Source organism: Pteropus alecto, unplaced genomic scaffold (assembly GCF_000325575.1).
Source record: "Pteropus alecto unplaced genomic scaffold, ASM32557v1 scaffold101, whole genome shotgun sequence".
NCBI classification, from domain to species: Eukaryota; Metazoa; Chordata; class Mammalia; order Chiroptera; family Pteropodidae; genus Pteropus; species Pteropus alecto.
Genome location: NW_006432945.1, coordinates 16,463,183 through 16,480,314, shown reverse-complemented (window position 1 = coordinate 16,480,314; position 17,132 = coordinate 16,463,183). Strand labels below are relative to the sequence as shown.

Genomic DNA, 17,132 nt, shown 5'->3' with positions numbered 1-17,132 from the left:
AGGCATGATCCTACCTTCACACACTGGCGGGGAACCTGTCCAGTGTCCGGATGGAGTACAATCCAATCTTTCTGGTCCAGATAAAGAGAATCCCGCATTACAGGTGAATTGGCATGTAGACTTAAGACTGGAATCTCCCAGAGGTTGAACACAGGTCATTGTCCCATTCCGAGGGCTTAGCAGTGGTGTGCAGGCAACGGCTACCGTGAACATGACAGAGGAGGAGAGAAGAGGTTGTTTTAGAACTCGGCAACCTGAAACGTGTGTGTGTGTCTGTGTGTGTGTGTCTGTGTGTGTGTGTTGGTGTGTCCGCATCCTTACTACAAGGGCAGTCTTCGTTAGAAACAGTCTTTTGCATTTGGTGGCACTTTATCAGCAGTTAGAGGTCATGTAACATAGTAGCAGCTTATAGTTGATTGATATCCTGAAACGCTCACCCTCAAAGAGCTTTCGAGGTGATTTTAAAAGGGAGCTGGTGCTTTGGAAGATAGCGAGGCAGCTCATTTCAGGCGCCTCTGTGCAGGAGTGGGAGTGGCCGCTTCCTTAATACTTTCTGCTTTAGAAACAGACCTGATGACCTCACCAGAAAATGATGACAAGAGATTGGAAATAGGAAAATGGAGTAAAAGACTCCTCCTCCAAACTTCCATTCCCCAACTATCCCGCTTGGGGGTGTCTCACAGCGAGGAGGTGGTGGGAGACTCTGGACCCGGAGCCTGGCTCCGTTACACACTAGCAGTGTGTTCCCCGACAATGAGTTCTCTGAGCCTCCGTTGCTTTATCTATGAAATTGGAAGAATAATAATCCTTGCCTTGAAGGGATCCTTAGTTATAGAAAAATAATTTTTCAAAATTAAATCATATAAAAATGAAATTTAAAATATTTTTAAAATCATGGACACAAAGTAGGCACTTAATGTAAATGGCCATCTGCAAATGCTCGCCCCACCAGGCTCACCTTACAGTGACCAGCCTCAAATGACACAGCTCTTTACCACAGTTTATACATGTAGAGTTTGAGGTCCTAGGGGACTTGCTTGGGTTGGAGATCATGCTCTGTGACTTTTGGCAAGTCATTTAACCTGTCTGAGTGCCAATATCTTTACTTTTAAAATGTGGAGAATAACATACATAGCTCCCAGGATTTTTGCAAGGGTCCATCTGCTAATTAATGAAATGATAAAGCCCAGATTAAATGTTGTCCCCCAAAAAAGAAGACTAAGAACATATGGTTTAGGGTATTGCCTCTTCACTGACCTGACTGAGCAGTGCATGGCTTTAGACCAGAAACAATGGCACTTGAACTGCTGGAGGTTTCGAGAGCATTCTTTGTACCTTTCTCTTCCCTTCCTCACTTCCATCTCCAACTACATCCCCCCTAAACTGATCAACTTGTCCAAGGACCTAGTTATTTTCTGCCACTCAAAAAGTCGTTTTGTATTCAGTGTGTATGTGCGTGTATGGCGGGTGAAGGGAAAGGAGACAAGTCAAGAATCCTATAATCCATGAGGACAAATTGGGAGGGTCTTGGTGGCCTTGCCTTCTGATAGCTGGGATGGGTACACCGGGGTGGGAGGGGCATTAAAAAGGGAAATCGATATCACTCTCTCAGAAGTATTACGACAGCTAGTGGATTGCAAGCCTCCTGGTCCCTTCCTGCCCAGCCCACATGTGGGTATTTCACTCGATGCTCACCCAGCAACAGGAGGAGAAAGTTCAGTCAGAGTAAACAAAGAACTAAAAGCAGAAGGGAACTGGGAGGTCACAGGAAGCCGCGGTGCATGCCAACCTCGCTGTGAGACACCGCCAGGCAGGACGGTATGGGCAACGAGTGGTAATCTGTGCCCTGCACAGCCCAGGGTTGCCCCAAGCTCTGACCGCCACGCTAACCCTCCTCAGGGACCCCGGGCTCTTCTCCAAAGCCGCGTGGACTTTGTAACACGTCCTGACTTCAGTGCAGCCAGGTCGAGAGCTGAGGGTCACAAGCCTCACCCTGGTCTCTGCAGACCCGCTCAGAAGGTGTACCCAAGCCCAGTGCCAGCGGTTGGCCATGCTCTCTCTGCCTGGGGATGAAGGACAACCAATGCTACAGAGTTTGTTCATTCACTCATTCACTCATTCACTCATTCACTGCTGACCTAACTTAACAGTGTCGTGTGTGTGCACGCACACTTGTGTGTGACCTGAATAGCAAGTGGTTTCCTCTCCATTAGTAACATAGACCTGCCTGCTTTCACTTAGACACCAAAACCTGTACAAAGTGAAAGGTGCATAATGCAGAATTAGCTAGTATTTTACCTATTTAATTTTATTATTAAAGTTGCATAAGCTCATTGCATGGAGGGAAAAGCGGATGGGAAAACACTGGAAGAATTCGTACAAGAATGCTAAGTGTCTATTTTATGGGGGAGGTGTTCAAGAGGACTTTCTTTCCTGTGGAGATCTCATTAGTTTTATTGTAATACTATGTACATGCTAATTTAGTCACCAGGAAGGGGACTGAGGAGACAATCTCCACGTTGTGTAGCAGGAACTGTGAAGGGCAAATGGTTTTGTATTGTTCCTTTATCTTCTTATTTTTCTGTAGCTTTTTAAAATGAAAATCTTGCTTTTTAAAAGCAGTATTTGGTATAAATATAATTTAAAAATTGAATACATTGAGTGGGAAAAGGAGGGGAGGATAAGAAGCATACCTCTGCCCTTCAGTTCCCACACACGGATAATTAGAACCAGTTGCGTTTCATACGATAGTGACAGGACACACTGGTTTTGTTTTATATCAAGTATGATGCAGATGTACACACTTATGCTGAATACGCACTATTTTTATTCTGAAAATTTTGTGACCTTGCGTTTATAGATTAGTTTCTCCCATTTTTCATCACTTTTCATCCTGGGGCCGTTTCTCCCATCTTGCACAAGTTCGGAGGATGTTTGCAGTAGGCCCCTGCAAACCCCGCCCCCAGCCCACCATCACACCCATGAGTTGCCCCCATTCCACCTGGACACTCCGTGGTTCTAGGGTAAAGTGCCAGGTCAGCTGTGGGACAACCCTCCTCATGCTGTTTTGTCCTCTGGACTTCTCTCCACATGCTGTTTTTAGCCAGGCAAGAGCAGTTCGCCTGGTTCCTGACGGACCTGCAGGTCCTGCTAATGGCCCCGGTAATTGTGGGTAGGGGCCATTCCCATTGCCTGTCGCCAGACATCCTGCCCCGGTGTCAGCTGCCTAGTCCCTGAAGTCATCTGCATTCAGAATCACTGGGTTACAGCAGGAAAGCGTTTATTAATTTTCCAGTCAGTTTCAAGTTTCTGACTGCTCGGTAGTTACCTCCTCTAAAATTACAGCCGGGGAAAGCCCCACCCACAAAGAATCTCACCTTGGCATTCTGGAGCAGCGGCGCTCCAGTTCCCGGCAGCCAGACATCGTAGCTCGCCTGCTCCCACCAGGACTAAGCCCTCGTCACAGGTGAAGCTGCAGGTAGACTGGTATCTGGAGGCACCAAAGGGGCCGAAGCAGTGCACTTGGGCCCCTTTTGGAGCTGGAGGATCCTGGCAGTGCAAAGCTAAGGGAGAAGAAGGAAGGAAGAAAGGGGGTGAGCAAGCAGTCATACGGGGGTGCTCGTTGATTTCGACCCCTTAACCCGCTCTGATGCCAAGAGCAGGGGTTTCTGATTTGAGCACATTTAACCTGGAAGTTGAGAAAAGTGTCATTTAATCACAATGACACGAGAAGGATTTTCTGACAAAAATGCTGAGAGCCATTGTTAAGCGTTTTGGCAATATATATATCAGCAATTTTTAAAGTATCATTCTTTTGGATTCAAGAATCTATGCAAAGTATGTAATCAGATGCATATCAAAAATCAGTTCGGAGATTTTTTTTTAATCAAGACATTATTTGTAAGAGCAAAATATTGAAAACAAATGCTATTAATCACAGGCTAAAAATAAATTATGGCAGATCCATGAAAGGAATATTAAAGGTCACTAAAAATGTTATGTTTTACCTTGAAAAGATATGAGAGGTGTCTTATTGTAAATTGTTGAGTGAAAAAGCAGAATATAAATTGTATGATCTCATATACCATGATCTCAATCATATGAAATGGATGGTCCTAAATGGAGACAACACATGGAATCTATATATGTAAGGTCTTTTCTTTAAAATGGGAGCAATGATTATAACTGCCTCGCAGAGTTAGATTAAGTGTGATCTGCTGCGATTATTAGTAGCAGTGGCGGTGATAGGTGGTATTGACATCGTTAAAGCCATGCGTCAGATGCAGACACTGACTCTCCGAGTGGAAAACACTAGGGAGGGTCCCCCAGGGACTTAGCAAGAACATGTCTCTTGGGCTTAATGGCCACACATTCACCTCTTCTGGGTGGTCAGCTGCTTACCCACCCGGAGACTAGAGCGGATCCAGGGATCCCTTTGGGTCCCTCCCTTTTAAGCATGTCACAGGCTCTCCGTGTCTTTGTCTCTCAGATGATACATCCACGGTACGTCCCATTACGCTCTCTAAGCCTCCCTATCACAGTGCATGGTTGTCTGTTCCTCCACAGCCTCATTTTTCCCCAATTTTTTTATTGTGGGAAAATACACATGACATATAATTTACCGTTCACTGCTTATTCATTTTTAAGTGCACAGTTCGGTGGCATTAAGTACATTCACATCGTTATGCAGCCATCACCACCATCATCTCCAGGACATTTTTCATCATCTCAAAAGGAACCTCCATTCTCAATAACTACGCACCCCCGTCGTCCCAGCCCCTGGCCAGCCACCCAGCTACTTTCCGTCTCTGCGGTTCTGTCTGCTCTAAGTGCCAGTGGAATCATACAGCATTCGCTTCCTGTGACTGTCTTATATCACTTAGCATAATGTCTTCAAGGCTCACCCATGTTGTGGCACGTCTCAGAATTTTCTTCCTTTTTAAGACTGAGTAATATTCCATTGTATATATATATATATACCATATCTTGCTCATCCATTCATTTCTTGATGGACACTTTCGTTGCATCCACATTTTAACTAGTCTGAATAATGTGTTACAAACATGGGTGTACAAATTTCTCTCCAAGACCCTGCTTTCGACCACTGCCTCATTGTTAAATCAGGATAGACTTAGACTCAGGGGATTCACATAAATTGCCGAGGGATCCCAGTAAATGGCAGCAAAAAAATGCCAACATCGCACTTCTGGGACATGATTTCTGTGCGGGGTACCCCTTGTGAAAAAAAAGTAACCCTAGTGACCTCCCTATGCTTATTTCTCATATAAAAGCAAAAAATTGAAAACATGAGATATTGAAAGATCATTCTGTAAAACCAGATCACGGACACATGATTCATGCGGTAGTGCTGTCATCCTTGTGATGTCTACATTCGTAAAGCTCCCAGCAGTTTTAGCCTGTTTTATACACATTAATTCATAACCACCAGTGAGGCAGGCAGGTAAGGCAGACCATAGTACTCCCATTTTACAGAAGACACCGAGCTGCAGACGGACCAAAGCTTGTTGCCAGGAAAGGACAGAACTAGACTAAATGCCTTGTCAGTTACTCTCCCATCATCCCCTGCTGTTCCTCACGCATCATTCCTTCCTCCCTGTCCCCGTCACGCCAACCCATCCAACATGTGTCAGTCAGTGCAACCCAACCTTGAAATCAATATGCTGTAATGAACATGTTTTGCCTAAGACTGGCTTTGCTCCCCATTTCATTCCTGGTGCCCAGCACAAAGGGCTTGGCACGTAGTAGGTTCTTAGTGAATGTCATGAGTAAATAACAGTGTTCAATGCAGATGCCGATACCATTAATAGGCCGAGAGGCACGTCATGATGTCACAGTACCTTGACAGACTGGGGCTGGCGCTGTCCACTGTCCCACATCGGCACACCGAACTGTGTCAGCTCCTCTCAGCACGAAACCCTCGGCACAGCGGAAGCTACAGCTGGTGTTGTACTGAAATGCTCTCGAGGACCGGGAACAATCCACGCTTCCATGGGCAGGACTCCCCAGCGGCTCACACTCAACAACTAATGGAAAAATCTGTTGTTTGAAACCAGGAAATGCAAGGGCTCAGTCCTTTCTGAGGATAGCCCTCAGAGGTGCTACATCTTGCTACCACATCGTCAGGATGTCCAGAACCCCAAATCCTCGTCTTCCAAGGGGAGACCACCTGGAATACCTCCCCAGGCTCCCCTTTGCCTGGATCACCCCCCTGCCCTTCAAGTCTCAGCTTAGATTTTGCTTTCCTTGAGAACCTTCCCTGCCCACCTTGAGTCGGGGTAAGGACTCCTCCAGTGTGCTGCACAGTCCTGGTTCCCGCACTGTTCACGCCCTATGGTCATCCTGCCACTTGGAGCGCAGTGGGTCATTCATATGTGCCCAGAGGCTAGCAGTGTCTGACACATCAAATGTGGTCTTAAATATTTATCGGAATTATTGGTGGAATTGGCTCTGGGGAGAGCAGATATAGAACAAGCTGACCTTTTAAGGAACAAGCTGGAATAACACAGCTTATTGTTAACACTCTATTACCTAGCCCCATGAAGTGTTCCGGAGTGGGCTTTGTCCCTGGAACACAGGATCATCCCAATCAGACTTCAGCTGCCCAGCGAGTGCAGCCCAAGTTGAGTTCCTGAGCACAATTAAGCCCCAAGTGGCCTCCGTTCTGATAAAGACCGGTTTCCTCGTGCTCTTCCTCGATAAAGCATTTCATCTGCAGGCTATTCCTGCTTTTTTCAGAGTGTAAAGACTACGCTTACACCCTGGGGTTAGGCTTCCGGTTTTCACAGAATCGGGCATATGAGAGCCAAAGATCCTCTAGCGTTCCTCTCTCACTTTACAGATGCGCAAAGTGAGGTTCAGCAAGTTTAAGTGACTTCCCTAAAGTCTCATATCTAGACAGTAGCAGAGCTGAGCTTGCGATCTAGGTCTCCTAGGAATTCTCAAAGCCAACTTTTAATTTTCTGTTACCCTTTTCTTCCTTTCTGCCATGTAAGCTGAGTGTGTGAGGCATTTGTACAGCGTTCACTTTGTGGTATTAAGTAACTGCCTCGCATTGCGTCACTGCCTGTTTTTCAATGCAGTGTTCCTCTTCTCCTCCGTCAAAGGCCATCTCCAAACGCTGCGATGAGTAATCCCCCTCTTTGTCCTAATAGCCGCTATTCTGACTCCTTCTCAAACATAGGACATTGTCCCACAGTTGTATATGCCAGCAGGTCAAGAAGGGGGGAAAAAAGAGGCAGAAATTAAGGTTGATCCAGTACCCAGCTTTATGCTAGGTACTTTATACTTGTCCCTTAATTGTATACTTTTTATATAGTTTATCCTCACCAAAGCACCTTGCAATTCCCAGCTCATTGCACAGATGAGAAAACCACGCCTCCTGGAGGGTGAAGAGCTGGCTCCAGTGTCAGAGCCTAGAGAAGGTCGTCATGACGTTAGGTACCCTTGGTTGTTCCGCTGTGCCATGACTCCTTCCTGGGCAGACGGCGGCTACTAAAGGAAAGCCCTACCCTCACAGGCTGGCAAGGGTGCAGCAAAGTGTCCCAGCCCCGCACTGCACAGCCAGGTCTACACTTTAATTTACAGCTGGAACCATACGCAAAGGCAGCAAAGGGGTGAACACGGTCCACGGAGTTGCCTTTGCACAGCTAGAGAGGACAGCCAAGGGCGGAGACACAGGTCCTGAGTAGGGGAAGACGGTGCCCACAGCTGGAGGGCAGTGGTAGAACTGCCGCTGGCGGTCCGATGGGGTAGGGGGCTCGGGGGGTCAGCCTCACGCCGTTTGCCCTGACTTGGAGCACCAGGCCTCAGGGCGACCCGAATCTCTTACAGGCACAGACTCCTGCCAGCTCTCTTCTTAGTCCTCTGTTCCAGCTGCCTTGACAGGCCTGTCCTGGTAGGTCTTCTGGTGTCGACTTAGAGATAGATATAGATGCCACCCTTTCCACGTGTGTGAAATTTAGGAATGAGGCCATTCTGAACCTGCTTGATGGCTGTGAGCTTTGCGGAAGGGAAGATTTTAAAATTCTGTTTGTAGTAAAATCAGCCTCTTGTTTTTCTAGAGCCTGACACGCTTTTCCTGACCCACGTGTATCCATCTAGCTGAGTGGAAGGCAGGACAGTGAAGGTGTGGCCTTTCGGGTCAGCTTCATCCGTACTCCCAGCAGGAACCGGGCGCAGTGGACAGTTTACCTCCCCAGCCGCCCGCACTCACTTTTGCACACCGGGGCTGAGGCTGTCCACTCCCCCGAGGCCATGCACTGCACCACCTCTGGCCCAACCAGTGCAGACCCCTCGTCACAGCTGAAGCGGCAGCTGGGCTGGTGCGGGGCAGCCTCTGCAGTATGGAGACAGGTCATGTTGCCTCGCTCAGGAGCCCTCAGGGGTGGGCACCGGGTGGCTGAAAACAACCAGAGCAATGGTGTGAGTACCTCGGAAACCTGAGGACATTGTAGCAGCTATCTGTACCTGCCCAAAGTGACAGGCACGGCGACAAACTTGGTTAGATGGTACGTTTCAGTAGCTGTTCGGAAAGATCCAAACCCCCTTACTTTTTATTTACTGTTTTTAAAGAAGCAAGGAAAAATTATCGAACATAATATTCAACCCCTAAGTCCTCATTATTGTACTTTGTTCACTTTGCAATTAACAAGGGGAGAGAGGACCCTCTGTAACGCTTTTGCCCGAGAATCAGGACTTAGGCTGGTCCCCCGCTCTGCAGGTACGTGGAGCTCAGAACCGGTGCTGCTCCGTGGGTTTCATGCAGAGCCTCACTGCTTCCCACGTTTTTGAGTAGAGAGAGCGTGTTCTCCCTTCCGAAGTTCAAGTTGTCAGTGAGGATGGGAGGAATAGGGGTCTACGTACCTTCACACTGTGGGGGCTTATCGGTCCAGATTCCAGAAGCCAAACACTCCAGCTTGTGGGGTCCACGCAGTGTGTACCCTGGGGCACAGTGGAAGCTGCACTGTGACTTGAAGGAGAAGCTTCCCAGAGGGTGGTGACAGCTCATGAGCACGTGTTGAGGGAGCTCAGGTTCTCCGCACTCTCTGACTGAGGGGACAAAATACTGGTTTTTCCATTGCAGGCTTAGACGTGAGGCGATGGAACTATTAGTATAACCCACTTAAGCCCGTCTTTCTAGGTTTCCAACCCAACCTGGTCATCTTGGTCCCTTCGTATGGGCTACATCTTGAGAAATAATCATTCTTCACTGGTTTTTATTTCAAACAAGTAAAATTTGACTTTGCTTTGCTTCTGTTACATTTCCTTTTCACCCTCTAGGATTTTACAAGCAGTTGTTCTAAGAAGAAAGCGTTTTGACCCAGAGTGTGTGTCTAGGAGCACCCCGAGGGGGGCAGGCGGGCAGATGGAGGGGACCCGGGACCCGGCACCCGCCTTCATGTGCCGGAATCTCCGGCGTGGCTCCCTCCCTGCATTGCCGCTGCGGGCGCCCCGCGGCCACAGTGACGACAGCCAGCTGCTCACCGTGTTCACACTCCGGCCCGTAGAAGCCCTGGGAGCAGGAGCAAGTGTAGCTGCCGATGGTCTCGATGCACTCTCCTTTTTCGCTGCAGGACGTTTCCTGGCACGAGGCTGCACGGGGACAGAGGGTCAGAGCGTGCGAAGGGAAGCTGGATTCTTGTTCAGAGCCACAGACTCGGCTCCTCTCGGTGGGACCGAGATAGCTGGATGACAGAAAACTGGCGTCCTGGGGAGTCAGCCTGTTCCCTGTGAAGGGCATCGTGGGAGCCGCTGGGACATTGCATGGCTTCCACTCCAGGCTGCGTTCACTGCTCCTAGGGAGGGATTGCTATGTGTGGACACAGAGGGACAGGCAGAGCCACCAATGGAGTGTAGACAGAAACTCCTCTGTGGTACAAAATAGACTGTGGCTTTTTAACCGAGAATACTCACTCCACTATTCAGAAGCCCCTGTGACCGATAGTATAGTAGATCGATTAGGAACCAGATGTGGGGTCACACACATGTGATCAGAATCCTGGCTCTGCTGCCTGCTATATGTGATCTCAGACCAACCACATCATGGAGCCCAGCGTGTCCACGGTGACGGTCAAAACCCTGCCACCTTTTGTTCATTTCAAACTTATGACCAGAACCATGTGGTAGAGGAGCAGAGGAACCAGATGAGATGTCTAAGACCTACTCGTGGTAAAAGCACACAGTCTCGTGAGGAGATGTTTCACAGGTCTAATATGTGAGCCTTAGGTGGTGCAGAGCCTGGCCAACCTGCCAGGCCCCCCTCACTAAGTCTGCGCCACGTGGGTGACAGACTGGAGAAGGGCCGGCCTTTCTTTTGCAGGAGCCTCTGAGGATGTATGCGCTGCGCAGGGGGTGGAGGGTTAGTGTTGGAGCTGATGCTGTCCAAGCACTGAGGACGCTCGCTGAGGTTTTTACAGGCGAGGTCAGAGCCTGGGCGAGGTCAGAGCTGGGTGAGGTCTGTGGCTAGACTACTTTCTGCTGGTGTTTCCTCTGCGCTAAGCCCTGGCCACACATTGGTCCACTTTGGGGTCTATTACAAGAGGAAATGCATAGGTCACATAGAGGACAATGCTAAATGACCTCTGTTTCCTCTCAACTCTGAGATGCTCTAATTCTGTAAGCCATGCAGGGTTCTGCAGAAGTTCCCGTGACACCCAGAGAGGTTGGTGGAGCTGCACTGAGGAGGCACCAGGAAGGGTGTCAAGTAGAGAAGATACAGGAGGTCGCAGGAGCTGGTAGACAGAGATTTGGTCTGCATCTCCCACCCTATCCACCTTGGCCTGTCAGGGTGTACCCTGAGGCGAGGCGGAAGTGCTTTGCAGTAGCAATGCCTGCCCGCCTTGTGTTCTCAGAGCGTACGAATGTTCTGATTGTAGCTTCCTTGGGATCTCAGGAGTCTAGGAATGAAAAAACAGCTAATATTCTATATCTTACTCCATTTCAGGGTTTCCAAGCAGGTTATAACTTGTTCGTCCCTTTGGAACTCCAAGAAAGAACATAATGATGATTCAGCAAATAAATTTTTTTCGATAGCCTGTTCTGAGGTCTAACACATCCTGACATTTAGGGAATTATTCAGCTTAGTTTCTTGTTGCAGTATACATATCTATTTCTCTTCAGTCTCCTACAGAGAACTGGTGGTTCCCTACGCCCTTTACATCTTGAATGGCAAGATGCCGATCAGCGATAGTGGCTGCCTAGAGCATTGCATTAGTGGAGATCAAAGCCAACTGCACTCAGGTGAAACTGTGCCGATCAGAGATGTCGGCCAGCATTGCAGGTTAGAGGGGCGGCGACATTCATGCCGGTAACTTTCAGTGTCTTTTCCGTCTTTTCATTTTAATTCCTTTATTGGAAATGACTATCTTGCAGATACGGATGTTGAAGTTTGGGTGGGGATCGGAAGCAGTGGCATATTGGAACACCTAGTGGCAGCCAAGATCATCTGACGGGGACAGTGCTAGGGAGGCATTGTCCAGAAAGGGGAGGGTGCCAACTGGGAGAGCAGGTCGATGAGCTAATGTCCTGGTAAAATCCATCCCAGCCTTTGAAGAACAAGTTGTTAATTAATTAATTTGTTTAAGAGTAGATAAATAATTTATAAAATGAGACCTGACTACGTAACAATGCATTTATGGATGTTTTCCCTCAGCTAGGAGGCTCTGGCGAGGAGAGGGATAAATGGAATACTCTCTACGGGGAAGTCTGTTTCCACCGTCGACTGGGGGAGGTGTTTATCATCTACGGAGTTTAGAGCATAGATAGCACAGCGTGACATCTGGAAGATGATTGACTGCAGAGGCAGCTTCAGAGCACCCAGGGCTCCCTCGATCAGGGGGTTCCCTTGCTAGTATTCTCGCTAGCCTGGTGCCATGTGCTACAGGGCTGCGGGCTCCTCCAGACAGGAAGCCATCAGAAAGGTGGGGTCAGATCTGGCGCCAGGTGTGTGGCTCCAGGAGGACAAGCTTTCGCGCATGTCTGCTTAGTCTGGAACTAGGGGAGCTGAGACTCAAACATACCCACAGCATCTCACCTGCAGTTACCTCTTCCTTTTCCTTGTCCTCCAACCCCCACCAAAGTCCAACAGACCTTTAAGATCTGTTGTCACTGAAGGGAGTCTATAAAGCTCTATGATCCTTGGTCATGTTCTCAGATTGTCTCACGAGAATGTAAAGCAAGAAGTGTGGTGGCCTGTGTGGCTGAAAAACACCAACTTTGGAGTCAACGTGAGTTGGGAACTGGCTCTGTCAGTAAGTAGCTTAGAGCCCGAGGCAGATTCCTTACTAGCTCTGAGCCTTCCTCTCATCAGCAAAATGAGAGTAATGGAAGAGGGTGCTTGGTGAGGTTCTCATGAGGACTAAATGCAACTGAAATGAAACGGATTCATGACATATGAACCTATATCGTAACGACACCTAGAACATGTTGATGTTCAATGGGTATTAGTTACAGCCATGTCTCCTAGGGGTGCAACCAAGTTCCCTCTCAGCTCATACTCTCTCTTACGCCAGGCTGTAGTGGTACAAAAAAGCTCTGGACATACATTTCAGGAAATTAAAATTTCCTGGGCATCTGTTTCATCAGCTGTAAAATGACAAGGGTGGGCCATATGATATTAAAATTTCCATCTAGTTTCAAAAGTCCAGTTTTCTCTAATCCCGATCTGTTTTTCAAGGTACTCCCTAACTAACGCTGTTTGATTGACAGCTTACCCTGTTTTGACGTCTCTGATTTTGTGACTGCGTTTCTCAGTGGCTGTATCAACAAACCAGGGGCAGCGTATTTTTTAAACAGACAAATTTCAGAGTAGAGAAGACCCTACCTGTATAGCACAATGCCCGCTTCCTTCTCCAGCACGGCTCATCATTCCACTTGCCGGGGGCCGACAAACTCTTGATGTAGATTTCCACGCAGTCCTGGTTGTTCTTCTTGTTGTTGGGCTCGTTGTCAGCCCAATTCTCAGCCTCCTTCGTGAGAGTCTTTTTGGTTCCCACCCAGGTCCAGTTATTATTGATCTTTCGGATCCCGATCCAGTAGTAAGAGCTATAGTAAGGTATGATGTCATTGAGGTAAGCAATCTCATTTTTATTCTGGATGGCCACTAAATCTGTGAAGTACTTCTGGCAGAAGTTCCGGGAGAAATTCCATGAGTATGCGTTGGTACTGTAATTGTAGGTCCAGGCTGCCACTTCTCTCTGGTTCATTAGTTCTACACAAAAGAAGAGTGAGTGTCAGGTTAGCATCGCTAACCGGAAGGAGGCTCTGAGCATCAGTATGCTTCTGTGTAGTCAGATGAGTTTCTGACCAGAAGACAAATACCCTAAGCATGACTCTTTCATGCTGAATCTAGTTGTTTTAAGGAAAAAGTGTGATTTCCATCTTTTACTTGAAAGGATACGTGAAGTCACAATAGGAAAATCGCCTCTTCTGAGGGTCCTTGGTATTAAGGATTTGGATCATAAGGTACCAGAATGGGAAGGGACCTGAGAAATTGTCTAATCTGTTCCTCCTTTTTTAAAGTAGAACGTGCATAGTAAGTGATTTGCCAGCTCCAAATTAAATGATGTATAAAATGTCTTAATGGCTGCCTCGTATCTGCACGTTCTGCCTCTTCACGTGGAGGATAAGATGTGTTATTATCTAGAGCCTACATGCTGGCCCAGCCTCATCACCTACCATATTTACTTTCTTAGCAAAACAAGTCCCACTTCCAAGCCTTTGCACCTGTTCTTCTGCTGTCTTGGCTGCCCTTCCCCCTTATGCCTGGTAACCTCTTCCTCTACCTTCGCTGATCTCCCCAGGTAGGCTTGGGGTTCCTTCCTCCAGACTCCCACTGTACCTCGACTCTGCCTTCACCTCCCTTAGTGCTGTGCATTGTAATGTCTGTTTCTATGACGTGGTCTACACCTGCTAGATTGCGATTTCCTGATGGCGGTCTCTTTTTCTAGCCCTGGATCCTTAACACTGAGCACAGAGCTCGGTACTTAACAGGCGTTCAATAAGTACTCGTTGAGTGAAATACAGCAGGTCTGTGGCAGAGGCAGGTTAGAAATCAGATCTCCTGATGTGCAGTCTTATACTCATTCCACTGTTCTTGGCCGTTTATCTTTGATAAATCACTTCCTCCATCTCTGCTTACTTATTTGTTAAAATAGAGTTTAAAATAGGCCTTTTAAATAAACATTTGTAATATAAAAAGAAATAAAGAATGTGCCCTATCACATACGAAGGGCATGCACGATGATGCAAAATATCGTTATCACAGCGCGTGGAGCTCACGGGGCCAGAAAGGCCAGTTCCCATGTGAAGAGGTGCACAATGCAAGCAATCAGGCCTGGAAATGGCTCTCCTTCCTGTTATTAAGTCTTTTCCTATTCAGTCTCCCTCTGCCGCCTGCACAAGAGTCAGTTATGTTTGTCCCTTCCTCACTGACACCTTATTGCATTGTTTGGTCATAAGACTTTATTCTAATATTGCCAGGGCTACATTATGACTTTCATGGACTCTAGGTAATTTTGCCTTAGTACGCTCCTTCCTCCATAATAATATATTTAAAACTATATTTTATAGCTGTATTAGCATAAAGCTGAATATATTAGCATTATATACTGAAACATCTTATTTGACCTAGAAGGAAATAATTTTTAATAAGTTAAAACATTTTGGGGTCCCTAAAAGTAATGTAGGCCTTTGCCTACTGTGCCTAATGGATAAATTGGCCCAGGATGTATCCATTTAAGTGCTTCCTGAAGCCTTTCCTACCAACACGATGATGTCAGGCGCATTTTCTTCCAGGAATCCGGGCTTAGACAGCTTTCCCATACCTTACAACAGCTGGCCACCATCTTTAATTTCTCCTACTTGGAGAAGTTACCATAATTACTCGGGGCCATGTTAAGGGTCAGCGTAAGTTTACCGAAGATCAGGACACCGAAGCAAAGCACTTGGGCAGTTTTCAAGACCGCTGTCTGTACTCTCCAGTTCCAGGAGCTTTTCAGGCAGCTAGCCTGAAACAAGAAAAGAAAATCTTTTTTGAGTATTCACATGCAATCGGTGTGGCCAAAAAAATTCTAGTTGATATCATCGTATTGAGTTATAACCCTGCTCGTTTCCTCTGGTGGAGGTAGGTGCAAGCCTGTTCCCTTCTCGTTTCTCACTGCTCTGCCTCTGAGTCGGACCCCGGTTGGACACTACGCCAACACTGTGTCGTTCTTCATTCATTTGATTTACATTTATCGACTAACTACTTTGTGCCACTGACATTTTTCTTTTATAATGCATTTTGTAATATGCATGCAAGAAAAATATCATCATTATTATTATGCAATCTCCCTTTAAGAAGTTGTATGCCACACCCAAGAACAATAGGAAGTCACATGAAAACTCCCTGGTCTACAGAGATAATATCTGACCTGTGCTGTGAGCATCACTAATCGTGCTGTGTTGTGCTATGCCATTCATTGTCATACTGATCCATACTTTGTCTTCTTGCTTTGCTGTTTCAGCATATATCTAGAATACCGTTCAGCGTTTAACGTATATGTATGCATACACATATTTAATATTTATGCGTGTGTGTATATGTGTGTGTGTGTGTGCGTGTGTGTGTGTGTATACACAATTGATGTATTACCCTTGGATCTATAGCAAGTATTATTTCTCATGAGCTCTCTCTGTAGGGATCTCATCAAATCTATCAACATTTTAAAATGTTGTCAGACAAATAAGTTCTAGAAATGCTATCTTATCTAACTCCCTCATGTGGCTCATGAAAATACTGAAGGTTGGAGAGTCTGAAATAACATATTTCAAAATGACAGCAGCAGAGCCTAACTTTGGAACAAGAGCTTTTTCCACTTTACTCTTTTACCTTCAGAAACCTCTTGGCCTCCAAATCCATGCTGCACTGTTGTTGTAGATGACAGAGTATGTGACATGGCCAAGCCCAGCTACTATGTCGGTATGCCTATAAAGCTACCCCGACATGACCACCGACATAAACATAGCTCATTTGCTTTGCAATTGAAGCGTTATCATTCTTCCAGCCAGACTGCTACCTGAAGTCCCTCCTGTATAGAAATTCGGAATTACCACACACACCACACTCCAGTGACAGATGACGTAGGGGAGCGTGTGTGCATGTGAGCTTGAACAAGGCAGCGGGACAGACATAAATCAGTGCAGCTCTCCCAGAGAGTGGGATTATCTTTGAATAAGGAGCCTGGCACTTTTCCATTTAGGAATTCCCGAATATTGGCTTTGATAAATAGGCATATTTCGTATTTTTTTTTATGAGCTTAGACACTAATCAGCTGGTCTCTGCAGAACCTGTGGTCAAACACTGAGAATATCCTAATGTTGGGATTGATGGAGCTGTTTACTTGCACGGGAAGTACGCTGAGAATCTCTTACTGGGGACTTGATCCCATTGTGTTTTCTCTGGATTATGTTGTATCACCAGCTATTATAGTATCACATTTCTGCTCAATACCCACAAAGTACCATTCCAGGTGCTACAGCAGAAATTTTTAAACCAAGATGAGCCCGACTTTCCAGGTTGTTCACAAGCAAGGAGAATTTCATTAGCTCTACATTCAGATTTCCAACTTCCAAAAATATACTTTCCTAAAACCAATCCCCCTAAGAACATGAGTATCTGCCTCCCATTTTACAAAAGAAGTCATGCCTTTTACTAATCTGACTCTTATTAATTATTCAGATGATAGCGTGACAAATCTTTTTCAAGTCCAGGGGTTTCCATTTTTCTCCTTTCGGCAACTTTAATGAAGGATCAATTAAGTTGTTAGATGCTAAATCATTGACTAAATGTTGATGATAAATCACTATGTAATTTGGGGCATATTAACTCGGAAGGAGTTCAAAGAATTGACATTACTGTGATCAAACGGCCATTTCCCTTTACTTATTCATATAAATGAAGTTTCTCAATGTTTAAAGCCTTAAATATGAAATATTAGAATAGGATTGATGCTGACCTTGTCTGATTGTATTGATAAAACTATTCATTCACAATTACATGAATAAGGAAAAAGCCCCTCTTCTCATTTAGAGATGCATCTTCAATAGCATTTTAAATATAAAAGTTTGTTATC

At 46.4% G+C, this 17,132-nt stretch overlaps 1 protein-coding gene across 1 annotated transcript in view; it reads right to left on the bottom strand.

Annotated features, from left to right (window-relative positions):
- The window catches only part of SELP (selectin P), a 22,012-nt gene extending 8,789 nt beyond the window's left edge, over positions 1 to 13,223 (bottom strand). The window contains 10 exon segments of the mRNA XM_025044006.1: positions 15 to 200; positions 3,378 to 3,563; positions 5,859 to 6,044; positions 7,530 to 7,565; positions 7,568 to 7,667; positions 8,108 to 8,121; positions 8,234 to 8,419; positions 8,884 to 9,069; positions 9,505 to 9,612; positions 12,842 to 13,223. Of these exon segments, the coding sequence (XP_024899774.1) occupies positions 15 to 200; positions 3,378 to 3,563; positions 5,859 to 6,044; positions 7,530 to 7,565; positions 7,568 to 7,667; positions 8,108 to 8,121; positions 8,234 to 8,419; positions 8,884 to 9,069; positions 9,505 to 9,612; positions 12,842 to 13,223 (1,570 nt within the window).
- Between the last annotated feature and the right edge of the window lie 3,909 nt (positions 13,224 to 17,132).